The sequence below is a fragment of the Dermacentor variabilis genome, chromosome 2 (genome assembly GCF_050947875.1).
Source record: "Dermacentor variabilis isolate Ectoservices chromosome 2, ASM5094787v1, whole genome shotgun sequence".
In the NCBI taxonomy this organism is placed as follows: domain Eukaryota; kingdom Metazoa; phylum Arthropoda; class Arachnida; order Ixodida; family Ixodidae; genus Dermacentor; species Dermacentor variabilis.
Genome location: NC_134569.1, coordinates 230,239,236 through 230,255,194, shown reverse-complemented (window position 1 = coordinate 230,255,194; position 15,959 = coordinate 230,239,236). Strand labels below are relative to the sequence as shown.

Sequence of the window (15,959 nt, the reverse complement as noted above, 5' to 3'; positions counted from 1 at the left end):
ATACGTGGGTTTATGTTTTATGCCAGAACCATCACTCTTGCGTTTTTCTACGTTAGAAAGGGCACCTAAACGGGACAACGTGCAGGGCGCTGAAAAAATCACATGGACACTGACTTTTCCGGCCACCCTCTTTATCCCATTAGAAACCTTATGGACATATGGCATTACCTCAAACTTTCGCCTCTCCCTCTTTTGTCCTAACTGAACCGCAGTGGCGGTGGTATGGTGGCATGTGGCCTTCAACAGCGACTCAGCTATGGCCTGGAGTAGGGCCTGCGGAAAACCTGCAATGCGGACCATGCATGTACCAAACAGAACAGAGGAGCTGTACGAGTTCCCGCTGACTTGTGGAATGTTTTATGTGGGGCAATCCGGAATATGTACTAACAATCGTTTAATGGAGCACTCTAAGTCATTAAAATATGGCAGCGGAAAGCACATTGCCAGTTCATTGTAGGTCATGTGGGAAGAAGTGCAAGCCGATGTTTGACAAAACCAAGGTGATAGGGCCAGAAAAGGACCAAAGGACACGTGAAATCTTGGAAGCTTCCTCGATAGCAAGACATGACCCATATAGGGGCGTCAGGGAACCGTCAGTGTATCTTTTCAAGAATGAGCTTGTTTTTTTTTTGCGGTAGATAGCGCCTTGCCGGGGGCGTGTTCCATGGTAACGCGGTTATGATCTGGCTTGGGCATGCGCATAGATCGAAGAGGCAACATTGCGTGATTTCAATAAACAAGTTGTTAGTCTGCGTTCGTCCGGCCTTCATCTATCTCGCTTCATCTATATGCAGTTGAAGCTCACGCTCAAAAAAAATTAGTCATAGTATGTTTCTCTTCAGCTGTCGCCACCCAGAAGATTGTCTCAAGCTCCCTGATTTTCCCTTTAACGTTCTTTGTTGTCATGTTGCTTCCTATACCGGCCCTATACTTGCTAATTACAATCCTAGTTGTTGTTCTCCATTGTGAGCGAACAATCTTGTACAATATCTTGAACACTCTAGCAACCAATTCAGTTTCTTTCACATTTCACAGTCGTTCTTCTTAATCAATTTTACGCGGAACTTCTATGAATTCAAAATTTGTTAGCCCACATCGCTCTGTATGGCTTCATTTGTAGTCGTCCTGTGAGCGCGCAGTGCGAGGCGTTCACTGACTTTTGGTTGCCATCTAGTGTCGATTGTACCTTCAAGTAAACAAGCACACTTCCAAATGTAAGTCATGGAACCATTACACCTTTCCACATACCCTGGAGCACCTCGTACTTATTGTACGAGGTGCATCGTACATTGCGCTTAGTGTTTCAATATGGCAGCATTTCTCTTCCTTTTTGTCCTTATTGTTTATTACTGTGCTTCCAATACCATATTGCCTTCGCTTATTCATACAGCGGGGTATTTGTACTGTTATACACGCTGTATTTCTTGGCCATGTATTGGCACCCTGCGTTCCCAGTTTTTATTGGATAGCGTAAGATTGGACATTTGTAACACTACATCTCAATCTTCAAAGTTCGCCTTCGTGTCCACAGATATTGCATGTTACATATCACTTTGTTACCAAGCTACATAATGTCGCTCGCATAAAACAAACCTCGGAGCTGCTGCTCTGTTATGGTGCTCACCTGTTTTGTATGAGATTAAGCCCTATAACGATTCCTTCTAGCACCCTGTACAGCTTTACCACGTGCTTTATAAAGAACAACCGCAATAAAGGCACCATTGCCTTAGTCTCCTACAGATGTTAGCTGCCCATTCCTTATCGCTTTCCATTCAACGCAACCCGCGTTTTCTTGGTAAATCTCTCTCACAAGCTGTATACAGTCGTTGCTTATGCCTTCGCCCACCAGAATAGACAAGGCTAATACAAGGCGGGTGGACTGCGACAAGCGCTGCAGATAGAGCTCCTTCAACAGTGCACCGTTCATGTCGATATCGCTTGAGCCTAGGAGCCGTGGCATGCTGCAGAACTGGGAAGGGCGGCGAACCCCAGCTCCACGGAGGCGAGAAGCTGCTGGAGGCGCGCGCTCTCAGACGCCATGGTGCGGTCTAAAATACTCTGCTTCTGTTGCAGGTACGGAATATCTCCCAATGGGGCAACGATGACGTCCGCCACATCGTGAGCAACCTCAATAGATAGGCTGGCAAGTAAGTAGCGATACTGAGAAGTCTCCGGGGAAATGTGGTGCAGATCGAAGGAGGCTTGGACCTGAGCGAACCAAACCTATGGGTCCTTGCGCCAGAACATGGGCAGGCGAAGCTGTACGGCTGCTACGTCCTGTGGGCGTGAGGTAGCATCAGGCGGAAGGTTGCCTGAGGGCGGTAGGTTGTTGGGGTCGGTCATATCGTAGTCCGGAGTCAGCAATGCCGCGAACCGAGATTTTGCAGCGGAGCGCCAGAACCAGAGGACCAGCGCAGCAGGCTCTTAGAACGGACTAGCGCGTGCCGTGCTTGCGCCGCGAGCAGGCGCTGCCCAACTTTATTTTCGTGATCTTTTGCCATGCCGACGAGGGCGACGACCTTTAGTATCAGCTCGTAGAAGCGTCGGTACACGCTACAATCCCACAAATAGTTGCGGTTACCATTGTTATATGCGCCGGTAATGTCCAAGAAAGCCACATGTAGTGGTCCCCTTTCTTCTCTCAATATTTCAATACACTGAGTAATGAAATACATCTCTTGAATCCGTTCTGGCGTTCTCCCAATAAGCCATTGTACCCATGCTTGCAGTTTTATTTGCCTGCATTAATAACCTCTATATTACAGAAAGCAATGAACAACGGTCTATAAAAATCAACCATATCTTTTTCTTCCTTCCCTCAATACATTTAAGTCATTCTACGTTGGCGTCAAATGTCTCTTATTCGCCCATCTTGTAAGTTTTTTTTCTAGTGCTTTCAACACGGCTTCTTCATTTTGTGGCCCTAGTGCATTAATGAGCTTAACGGCAACCTCGTCCAACGAGTGGCTGGGCGCGCAGAAAAACTTTTTTTCGACTCTTTTAAGATTTTTCAGCCGTAGCACCCTTTCCGTCTGGTTTTGCTTCTTGATTGAAAGCGTCGTACAGCGCGCTGTAGCTGGTGCTAGCTCCTTGTCCGCACTGTTGCTACGTGCCCACTACCGGTCCTAATCTCTACCGCCGCTTAAGCGTCCGCAAACGCGCAACACGCCTTGGCCGCAAGCCCAGATAGTACCCATAATCGTAACTCAGCTGCAGCTGACACCCAACCACTTGCTTCATTTATGAGTCTGCGTAACATGTCGTAGATCGCACTCTCTAGTACTGCTTGGAATACGAAGACACGATCGTGTACGTTTATCGTTGAGAGCACACATTTCCACGACTTCGATTCGAGCCTGCATTTCTTGCGATAAGGATAGCGTAACCACACGTACGCACAAATACTTCATATTAGTTGTTGCGCACGAACTGAAAGCCGAGGGAGAGGGATCGGACGAACAGAAGCTCTTGTGTTCGTCAATCCGCTAGTACTTCGTCTTCCGGTTAGTGCGGAACAACCGATTCGCCCAACGCAACACGTTTTATAAATATCCCGCAATTTTTTCTACACATTCGATTACTACTCATCTCATCTATGTTTAACCGGTTACAGCGCCCTCCGCAGTATTTCTTTTTTGCGTTCTACTGAAACTCGACCTCAGGAGCCGGGACAGAACCCCTGACCTCGAGCTCAGCAGCGCAATCGAGCTTTTTTTCCTAGGATACCACGGCTGCGCGCACGAAAGCCTGTCTTTAAGCGCCGTCCTCGGCGTGTCGCCGGTACTTTATTTGTATGTAGTAAGAGGTTGGGAACGGCGTGCGTATTAATATTTCATGATAATTTATTTTTGGTCGTTGGACAGGCTCCACTTTGGGAGATGCATAAGGCTGACCTTCGGTTGGCAAATTTACCTTAAAACTTTGGGCTTTTCGTGTCAATGCCAGGTGATAGGGCATGCCGTAGTGTCGGACTCTAGGATATCTTGTCGACCCGGAGGTCCCTAACGTGCATTTAAAGGCAACCAAATGAGCGTTTTCTTTCTTTCTTTTTTGATTCCGCGCCCATCGCAATGCGGCCGCTGCGGCCAGAATCAAATCCGTGACGACGATCGCCGCAGCGCAACCTCTTAGACACTGGGCTACCGTGGCAGGTGCAGTGTTGTCTTACATCTATGCCCATTTTACATACGATTGACTTGGGTTACTACGGACACCGGACTAACTTCGCCACAAAATTAGTGCATACGTACAAAACTCTCGATGTTCTTGTTAAGCGGTTCTTGTAGTTCAGCGCTTGGTTTTCGAAAACGTCGTTGAGTCCGGCAAGCTGCGCCATCTGTAAATCGACCTGCAGAGGAAGGAGTGTTCACTTAAGCAAAAGCGTCATAGCTTTCAAAACACTGGTTTGGTACAGTGCGAGATAAAGATCGTTATGCAAGTTATATAATTGAACGATTACATAACCCGACAAGTGCGGAAAGTGAGAAGAGGGTATTTTTCACAGTGGAAGAGGGGTTTACAAAGTGTTAATTTCACAAGTCGCGAGTGAAGCAGATTTATGCAATTGCGTTGCTGATACAAGTTCAATTATTTCCCCGCGCTACGGTGAAACAAGACGACTTTTATTTGTCACTTCAGCGCCCAAGTACGTACAGTGAAAAACACTCACTGAGAACTCCTACTGCACACATTTACGAACAGTTACCATTCTTTCTTTCTTGTATCACCGAGTACCAGAGTAAGTTAACGAAATTATCTTATCGGTAAAGACTGCTGGCCCAAGGCTCAATGGAATTTCCCCTTCTAAAATAAAACTTGTATCGAAAGAGCTCTCGTCGATTTGGCGCAATTTATTCAACAAAACCTTTTTCAGCTGCGGTTTCGTAAAAGCTTGAAAGCAGGAAAATAATTTCTATTTTTAAGAAAGGCGACCGCGAATGCATTAACTAGAGACCAATTTACATTTTGCCGTTCTTTAGTACACTAAATGAAAAAGTAACCTACAAACGTGTAATTTTAACTTATTTGATGATCATTGTGGTTACCGCCAAGGACTCTGTAGAGCTGCACTTGCGATACGTGAAGACCTACCACATGAAGCTGTGTTTATTTATTTGACTAAGGCATTTGATACGATCACAAATCACGTACATTCATGAACCTCATTGTTATCACATACATGGTACACGTTTACGACCTCAACGAAGCTATCTTACTACTTGCCGCATTTGGATTGGGACGAAATGCTAAAACACCCGTGCGCTTAGATTTAGGAGCACATTAAAGTCGTTGCAACTTATTCCGGAGGCGCTCATTACAGTGCGCCTCATAATGAACTCATGGTTTTGGCACGTAAAAATCCACAATTTCTTTATTTTATTGTTTGGACGCAGCTTCCTATGCAAATGATTCTCTTTGAACACAAAAAAAATCACTAACCTAGGCGTTCCCCAGGGTTGAATATTGGGGCCCGTCTTGCTCATGTTCCTCGTTGACGATTTACCGTTTAGATTAAAACATATTCACTCTCTCTTTTACGCTGATGATACTCCTATTTTTACCACACATGGGAATTCCCTTACGCTTCAATATGTACTAAATGTCGATATAAACAACGGTCACTGATGGTGCGTACCAACGCGTTAATTCGCCGTGTTGGCACAGTGGCTGTGGCGTTGCGCTGCTAATAGGCGAGGGCGCGGGATCCCATCCCGGCCGCGCCGGGTGCATTTCGATTATGGTGGAATAGAAAACGCCCTTGTATCACGCGTTCGCTCCACGTTAAAGAACCCCAAGTGGTTAAAATGAATCCGAAGTCCCTGGCTATGGCGTGCCTCATAATCAAATCATGGTTTGGGCACGTAAAATCCCAGAATATCTTTAATCATGGCATTATGTTGCAAGCCATGCAAGACAAAGTTCATGGTAATTCATTCCCCTGAGTTATTACCAAATGTTTCTTTCTCAGTGGTGACACTTATGGGACGCCCCATTCGTATATGTGAGTCCATAAAATTTCCTCGACTCATCTTAGATGAACACTTTAAATTCCATAGCAGGAATGCCAGTAATTTTGGCATTGCTGCTATTATCAAAACTTGGTCTGACTTTCAAACGGAAATTCTTGTCTCCTTACATTTCGCATTTATTCACAGTAATACGTCGCACTGCATCTCCTTGTGGCGCAATACGTATTGCTCACATCTTGAAGATCTTGAACGTGTACAGAAGCAAGCTTATCACCTTCAACCCATTTCCACCTGCTTGAGCGCCTATTTTGTTTCGATAGCACGTATATGAACACTTCAAGCGGATTTATGCCGTCTCCGTGACGTTCAGTATAAAGTCCAAACACGACAACATCGTCGCCGCACGCCATACGTCCGAGTGAAAGCGTGCGAGGGTCAGCCGGCGATCATGGTTCAATGCCGCGCGCATTAGGGAGGAGGCCGGGCGGAAGCGCACAGTCTTTTGAGGGCTAAGCACGGAGGTGGGGAAGGCGAGGGAGAAGGGGGGGGGGTGCCTACTCCGGCAAATGCTCTCTATGGCGCCGCAGCGCGGGCGCCGTATTTTGAAAGCGATCTGCGATGTGGACAAAGTGCATGCGGTGAGTGCCGGTAGCTTCGTATGTGCTGTACTGTCTACATTTAACTCCCGTTGACGCCATAGACAAATAAAAGCTCAATTCGCTCGCTGCTGCTTCCGCGCTTCCTAGCTCCACCGTTATCACCACGAGTTTCCCCAGTCATCGAGAGCGATGTTTTCATGTTTGCCTGTCTGTGCATGGCACCGTGCTTGTTAATTTAGTTAACAAGGGAATGTTCACAACTTTATTGGGCAGTAAATGTACTACACTTACTTCGTATTCTGGTCTAAAAATTTGCTATCGCAATGGACGCTACGCCTTTCGGGTGAAACTGCGACTTTTTCGTAACCCGAACATCTTACTTCTGCGTAAACTTGTTGGTCATACATTATTGATCATGTCTCGTAATATAAATCATGAATTGTTCGTTCCTATCTTTAAGATTGTTAGTCTAGTGAGTACTAACTGCGTCAGCTTTTACAGAAACCATAATATGCTCTTACCTAATATGTGCACGAGCTAATTACGCTGAGTGAAAGTAAGATTCTGTGCGTAAGCGTAACTGACCAGCCCTTTAAAGCGGCAGAATCTGTATGAAGCCTCGAAGCAAGCAAACGATGAAGCCGCCTAAAGGTGAAGAAAATCGCGCGCGCCTGTTGTGTTTGTAGCATCGGACGATGCTTTTTGAGAGGGGTACATTGACACGTGCACTTGTATATGTTTTTCGGGTGGCGGCCTTTCACCGTCTAACAAATGTTAGTGCTGAGTGCGTGACACGCCCGCATGTATGGAAGTCTCTCAAATGTAATCGATTGTTATTTCCGCTAGCTGTTGTCACCAAAGCTTGTGTAATCTGATTGCGTGCGCGACGCCAATTGTGTAGCACTTTCTGGAAGACAGGCGGTCACCAGCGATTACTCTGGAACCTTCGATGGCTCATGTATAGAGGCCAAAGCGCTTGACCCGCACATCAGATTTTCGATGATCGCCGACTGTATTCGCCACTGTCGCCGTTATTTAAGTGTAGCCTGCTTTTAAGGGCACTAGTTCGTCCAATAACACTCTAGTTTCATCATTCTAACTTTTGTTGCTTTCCTCACCGTGATTACTATGTGAAAATATTCATTGTGAGCAACGCTCACATAGTATGTCTACTGTGCTTCTTTGTTCCAGCATGACAGCTCCAGTGACGAGAAGCCCGCTGCTTATGTGCCCCATCCCCCGGGAGCACCATCCCACGTTTCTGTGGGCACAGAGCCGCGCACAAGTGGCGCTGCTTGTAAGGCACTTTAGCAGCTGTTGCATTACGAATTCTTTAAAGAAACAAATCAGAGTCTGTTCTAACATTCTAAACAGAAATAATTTATTTCTCTTATTCAGCTACAAGAAAAAGTGGTGCCTAAATCCCACTGTGCAAAACGAAATTATATTCTGTCCAACTATTAATACCATACGTAAGGCAGCTTCTGTGGCATACAAGTAACAATATGGAAATTACTATCAGTGTAGAATATTGTAATGCTGTGGGGTCTTCTTGCTTTTTGCAACCTGATTGGACCAGGTTGCAGCAGCAGCAGCACGATGTTTATTCGTTGCTTGCTCTTCGTGCAGTGCCTCACTTGTATTGCTGATCGCAACTTCTGGGAAGTCACATGGCCTGGATTAGCTTCGCTTCACCTTGTTTCCTCGTTTCTCACCGGGCACATTAATTTCACGGAGTGTTTCCTCTGGGACTACTCTATCACTGCGATAAGTGATAGTTCCGGCGTGTCCCTCTTCAAACTTCTGCATGTCAGTCATCCCGGCGACCTGCCTCTTGATCAGCCAATTACCGACAACTGCCGGTCTCTGACGTCAGCAACCAGGAGTATTAATAGCCTGGGCATCGATCCAATCTTCAGTGGGCCAGGTTGCGGCAGCATCAGTACGATGTTTAATCGTTGCTTCCTCTTCGTGCAGGTACGTTACTACTCGAATGCTTTTTTTATTCGATCTTATGATTGATATTTGCTGCTGCGTCCTTGCCCACGCACTCTTGTGCCCTGGTGTTTACACGTTTTATATTGCAGGAGTTGTCTTATCCTGCGAGTGGTGATGTAGAACTCAATCCAGGCGCCCCGTCCAAGTCAGCTTGAACCAGTGAAAGCAATCAGTCCGGTAATAAACCTGGAGCCCGGGGTGCCACTGGTTTTAACACCGCCCTCGATGAGGCTGCTGACGCGCTCTCCTCCTGTATGCCATAAAATTCATCATCTTTCTGTATGCGAAATGTGTATAAACTACTGATTGGTCAAGATAAGTTGGCTCGAGACATTGCTGACATCAAGTCATTACAACAGACAGTCGCCTGCCGTTTTGATACATTAAAATCGCGTGTTGGTGCATTATAACCATCACTAATTATTATACTTTCAATTTGTGAATTATGTGCAGAAATCAGCTCCTTCTCAAATTACCAAGCTGTTCTTAATTAAGAAAAGATGACCTAAATATCGTTCTCGAACAAATAATCTGATAATACACAGTATTTTGGAAAACCCTAATGAAAACGCTACCATACTGTTGTCCAACATTACGTCTGTATTTAGGAAGACCTTGAAGATTAGCTGTCCTCACAATGAACACGTGCACAGGCTTGGTAGAGGAGGCGCTGGTCACACTCGTCCTATCATTCTAAATCTTCATGACTTGAACGACAAAAACGGGATCCTAAAAACAGTTGTAAACTCAAGGGCTCAAACTTATTCATTACAGAAAATTTCTCTGCAAGGATTAGATTAATTTGGAAAAAATCTGAGAAGCATCAGTTCCTTTCGTAACGATGGCTCTGTGGTGAAGTTACAGGCTTTCACTTTCACCGACTTTGTTACAATATTGCGCCATTCACAGAATCTCACATTAAACTGGCCCGTCCATCCATCGCATCTTTCCCCGATTAGACCACGGCGTTAAAGTACAACGAAAGATCGCTCGTACTAAGCTTATGCGTCATTCGCCATTGTTCCTTGCCATTTACCATTGGGATAAGCTGCCAGCGGAAATGATTTGTCAACAATCAACACACTTTTGTTAGCAAACTGAAGTGCTTATTGCGTGCCGACCGTTAGAATTGTATTGTGCCGACTGCTTAGAATTGTATTATTCCGTGTTGCCACTATCACTGTAGTTCTACCTTTTCGAATATGTTCTAAGTGTTTCCAGTGTGTTTTCCAGTATGTTTTATCAAGTTATGGTCTCAGCAAATGGTGCTCGTTTTGGTTCTATACTTTCATAATTTATTCACTGATATGTTATGTAATGTTATGTAACCCCTTGTGGTAATGCCTGTAAAAGGGCCTTAATGGTGCATGAATAAAAAAAAGGTACCATCATGCGTTCATTGAGAAGGTTCGTTATAACGGGGATGAGTTTAAACACTTTAATAAAAGTACCTAATCAAATATTACGTTGCGTGCCTGTGTCTTTGACTACTGGATCATCTACTACTTGACATCGTTCTGGGCAGCTCGATAACCTCGTTGTTTTGAACGTTAACGCTCGCAGTATTTTTTTTTAAACTTCCAGACTTAGTGTCTCCTATTTCTATTTATTCCCTCATGTTGTAGGCATCGCTGAGTCATGGCTACATAGTAATATATATGACTCCGCGTTTATTCCACCCGGTTTTATTGCCGTGCGCTTAGACTCGAACCACGGCATTGGCGGCGGCGTCTTACTGCTTATCCGCTTGGATCTTCGTTTCTCAGTTTTGCCCTCGCCTCCGGATACAGAAACCGAGTGGTGTAAAATTTTATTGAATAATCAGCGTCTTGTAATTAGCGCTATATATCGTCCGCCCGGTTCTTCCCTTGATGTCCTTCATGCCATTGCAAATTTCACGTGCCTGGCTAAGATTGTTTCATGACGATTTATGTGCATGGATGATTTCAATGTTCCTGGCATTCAGTGGGCTTCGCTAAATACCACAGGTCGTGACGTAGGAATTTGTAATTAATTATTAAATATTTCCTTCTCGTTTGGGCTCACTCATGTTGTTTCTAGTGTAACTAGGTCAAATTCCGTCCTCGACTTGGTTTTCTTAAGCGCTGACCTAGCGAAAAATCACTTCTCTTGCGAAATACTTGACGCACTCTTAGATCATAAAGTTGTTTTGTTATCGCTCTCTTGTCCAACCTCCAAATCACCCTATATATTTAGTAGTTTCCCTGACTGCACTGGTGCGGACGACAATTCTATTACTTATCTCTCAGCTGGTCATTTCGATACGTTTTGCTGTCTGTCAGACAGACCCAATGCAAACTGTCTTGTTAACTACATTGAGGATCTTGTCAAGTCACGTGTTCCACGATTTGTGCCCATTAAAACTAAGAAAAGTAATGCCAGCCTTCCCTAGATGACAAGTGCCATCTTGCATTTATCTCGTCGTTTCCGTAGGCTTAGGCGTTCTAAACGAGCCAAGGATCCCATTAACCTGGACAGGTTTAACAGGACAAAATATGAACCTAATTTGAAAATGCAAACGTCCAATAATATTTTTTCGCGTTCAACTGCGTGATTTGTCAAGAACTAACTCTCATAATTTTTCGTGTTATAGTTTATCTGGTGATGCTTCACCCACTTTATTCAAAATTGATATTGATGTCATCAGTGATCCATCAGTAATATCGGATGCTATCAACAAGTATTTTCAGTCCGTTTTGTACTCGATAAACACAATAGTTTCTTCTGAAGGAATCGCTGACATCGACATCAACAATGAAGGCGTTCTTCCCCACGTATTAAACTTGGATACCAAGAAATTCACCGGTCCGAACGGGATACACAATGCATTCTTGGTTCGCTATTCCATGTGGTCATAAAAATATCTGACGGTCACATAAAACAAATGTTTACCACCTGCTACTGCTCGTTCATCATTGAAGTTAGATAAAGTGCTTCCTCTCTGTGAATCCGGTGATAAGCATAAGCAGTCGTTATTGAACTACAGACAGATTTCAATAACAGCACAGTCATGAAATTCTTAGAACATATCTTTCATAAACAAAGTGCTTTTCGCGGAATCTCCTAATATGTTATCTATCATACAGCATAGGTTTATGTGCGGTGTTAGTAGGACAACGCAGTCCGCTGAGTTTACGCATGACATTTTCCCTAACCTTGATGTTCGCAACCAGGTTGACGCTATCTTTATAAACTTCTCTAAAGCATTTGACACGGAATTACATTCTGAACTTTTTGCTAAACTTAACGCTGCACTAAACAAGCCTCAACTAGTTAAGTGGACTTCAAGTTTTCTTTCACTTCGTTCTCACTTCTTTCTCTTATAGCTCAACCAAATAAGCTGCTTTTGATGTGACATCTGGCGTGCCTCAAGGCTCCGTTCTTGGGTCACTGCTTTGTTTAATTCATATAAATGATTTGCCTGTTAATATCTCTTCTAACATTCGTATTTATGCCACTGATTGTGTTTTATATGAAGTTATTACCTCTTCTGATGATCATTACTGCCTCCAAGGGTGATTTGCTAGGCTTTGAACTTGGTGCAACACCTGGCAAATAAACATTAACTTTGATCAAACCGTTTTTATGTCCTTCAGTAAAATATCTCCTCTTTTTTGTTACTCCAATAACAGCGCTGTGTGTAGGGTATCAGAATACAAGTATATCGGTGTTATTTTTAAGCATTACATATCATGGTCTAACCAGACTCATGACATTTGTAACAAAGCACTAAAAATAGGTTACCTACGTCGTACACTCTGCAACTCACCAAAAGATACTAAGGCACTGTTATATAAATCGCTAATGCGTCTTGTTGTTGACTACGCATCTGTCGTTTGGAACCCTTATAAGCAGTGAGATTAACAGGCTATAAGCAATCCAGAAAAAAGCTGTAAGGTTTATATGTCAGCGTTAGGATCGTGACTTTTCGCCCTCTTGTGCACTTCATTCCTTGAATTTAACTTCGCTCTATTTACGTCGCCGCCTAGCATCGTTAGATTTCTTGCACAGCATCGTCAAGTCTTATCTTAGGCTTGCAAAATGCTATACTAACCTAGCGCCAGAGTCATCGACGAGACGACATCACAAATTCAACTTGATGCCGTACTTCGCACGCAGTAATATGTTTAATTTCAGCTTTTTCCCTCGTTCTATAGAAGACTGGAATTCCTTACCTGGGACTATTCACTCATGCTCACCCCGATGTTTTGTATCTGCTATCCAGGATGAATGGTCCTAGCACTTCACCCTCATCGTTGTATCGTACTTTTCTCTGTATAATTTTAGTCTGTTAATCCACTCCTGCTATAGTGCTTATTGCGCTGGAGTGTGTACAAATAAACAAATAAATAAATTTAACCAACTTAGTGTTTACTTTGTAAACAGGTTGCGGCTGGAATTATTTTTGTTGGCTTCCACCTATGATATTGAAGGAGTAAATTTTCTACACAGGAGGGCACAGAACATTTTTTATCCTGTTTGCTGATTTTACATTTAAGGACCATCAACTTGGCAGCAGCCCCACAGGCCACCTCCGCAACAGCTACTAGATGATGCAGCTTGCAGGGCCGTGAATGAATATGCACGAAAGGTACAGCTGGCCGAGGCGGCAAACGCGGATGCCGTCAGATTTCACCAGATGCTGCTCTAGCAAAATAGGCAGGTGCGCATAATTCGCTCAGGTTGTAGTTTTTGAGTGGGGATGAGTGTGCACGGTAAAGTTACAGCTAGATTATTCGTGGGAGTCATCTGTATTCATTGTGCTGAAGTGGTCATTGGCTCGTGCATGTTTATATATCTCATTTGCAGGGTTCTTTAAAACTGCTTTCTCAGACCACCACATAGCAATTTGCAAAATATTTACATGCTTACATGTACCACCACATCGTGATTATCTTTTGTATATAATAATAATAATAATATTTGGGGTTTTACGTGCCAAAACCACTTTCTGATTATGAGGCACGCCGTAGTGGAGGACTCCGGAAATTTTGACCACCTGGGGTTCTTTAACGTGCACCTTAATCTAAGCACACGGGTGTTTTCGCATTTCGCCCCCATCGAAATGCGGCCGCCGTGGCCGGGATTCGATCCCGCGACCTCGTGCTCAGCGTCTTTTGTATATGAATTCAACTAATCACAAACGCTGGCTTCTTACTGGCGAAGGCGGCTTGGTGGCATTTGTTGCCTTTTAACATGTTTGTAATATGACAGATCGTATACAGTTTGTATTATCATCCTTGACGTCATATGCATATGGTCGCACTGCCTTCATGAGTAATCTTACTGAAACTATAACTCTTGAAACATTGTGAATCAAAGATTTGCTTTGCATAACCCGTAGCTACATTAAGTGAATTTGCTTGGCGTTGTCATCAGCAGCTGGTGAAGAAGTTGAGGGTCTCCCGCGTGGGGGCAACACCAGTTGGCAGTGGAGATGCGGGGCTTCCGGGAGGCCACTCACCTCAATGCAAGCATCCCGCGAAATCTCTTGCCTGCCCTTGCGCATTTTCCATCCCACGTCAACTCACCGCAAGTGAGAATAACGTACACTCAGATTCCCCTATCCCCAGTTTATTGAGATTCTCTAAAGCTTAGGCTATTTTCGTCACAAGTCGACTCACACCTACTTGGAATGCCATCCACTCAGGCTCGGGCTACCCTTATCTTACTGGAACTAACTAAGGCTCAGGATAACGTTATATCCAATAAACGTGGACTAACATCCCGTCGGAATTACATCCACTAAGACTCACGCTATTTCCACTGTACTGAGACTCACTAAGACTCAGGTTAAAGTTATTTTCACCACACGTCGATTCGCACCTAGTCGGAATTGCGTCCACTCGGACTCATGCATGCTCACATGAAATCATCTCGTCTCACTTGACTTGCGGCCCTAAGACTCAATCGGGTTCGCTAGATTTCACCGGTCAGTGTCATTGAGTCAACTCGTGAGTGAGTTCGCCAAGTTATGCTGTGCAGGTATTTCGAAGTCACTACATACATTACCAGTATAGCATACAGAAAAGGAGTTCTAAGCATCATAAATAATCTAAAGTCACAGATTGCTTATCTAACGATTATTTTGTTTCCTTATATAGCAGAATTATATAGCGCTGTCCTGTGTGTTCCTGCTTTCCGTCTTCGTCATTTTGCTCTGCCTCTTCAAGGATCTATAAGTGTCACTTATGTTTTGTTTGAAATATGTGGTACCTATGTCTCTAAATTATTATATTATTCTTGAAACACATTCTTTACAAGCTTAAAAGACCACAGTTTCCCACTGACCATCTTGAATTATGCTTGTTGCATTCTTGAATAAGCAGAGAGTAAAAGTGGACGACCGCAAGCAAGCAGCCATATTTAGTTGTTCGCTCTCGCGTAGTAAGAATAATCAAGATGTCTAATTTTTGCAAATTCCTGTTTGTAGGAGGGAAAACAAAATATGAAACGCATCGATCTTTTTTCAATCTTGATAGCAACCTATTGCTCCAGTTCTAAATAACTTTTGGTAATGAGGATTTGCTTTCGCAAATGTTTGAATAAACAAGTTGGTAGAACTTGCCATGCGCCAGTAGGAGTCCGACTCCCGATGTAAGTCTTGCATTCCCTGGGAGAAACAGAGGTAGGCATCGAAAAACCGGCGAAGACGGCTGCAATAAAGGCTGTTCCCCCAGCAGTATCCGCCGAACATGTTCAACCAGTGATTTTCCATAAGTTGACGAGTCAAATATGCCTCGAGAGCGCCGGCAGCGTATGCCTGGATGCCGTCTTCTACTCCGGGGTTCGTCTCCACTTCCAGGTAGGACCATCTGAGCAAAAAAACAGAAAAGGAAATGCGCGGCGCCGCAACATACATATGGGGGCGGATTGCCAGCCAAGCTGTGTACGTTGCATATACGGGCCGCATACATTATGGAATCGTGCAATTTTTTTTCATAGGGCAGCACACTACGCCGACACAAGCGTCGTCGCGGTCAACGCACCTCCCATTCTTCTGCCTCTGCCGCAAAGGCATTCCGACGCATGAGATGTTATATCCACAAAAGCGCAGACCACGTTCACAGGCAAGGTCACCACAACATTTCCCCCTCTGCTACTACCCGTCTCCAATGCTCCAGCGCCGTTGCACCCTTTTTCCCCCTCTCGCCGAGCTGTCTCCATTCCAGCAGGGCCGGCGCCTCCGACACGCGTCGTGTCGTTATGACGACAGAAGCGCAGGCAACGGGCACAGGTGCCGTCGCCACACTCTTTCCCTCTCTCCTCCAAATGTTCGGCTGCGCGCATTCCTGACCACGATTCGAACACAAGCTGCCCAGGGTATACCCTCTGAGGACGCAGGCGGGGGAGGTATGTGGGAGCTAGAGGT

At 44.6% G+C, this 15,959-nt stretch overlaps 1 protein-coding gene across 1 annotated transcript in view; it reads right to left on the bottom strand.

Annotated features, from left to right (window-relative positions):
• LOC142570719 (putative phospholipase B-like 2) overlaps positions 1-15,959 on the bottom strand; it is a 243,233-nt gene that overhangs the window by 148,558 nt on the left and 78,716 nt on the right. Inside the window, exons 3-4 of the mRNA XM_075679063.1 lie at positions 15,156-15,402; positions 4,251-4,348 (exon numbers count right to left, since the gene is read on the bottom strand). Coding sequence (XP_075535178.1) covers positions 4,251-4,348; positions 15,156-15,402 — 345 coding nt within the window. The remainder of the gene's footprint in view (positions 1-4,250; positions 4,349-15,155; positions 15,403-15,959) is intronic.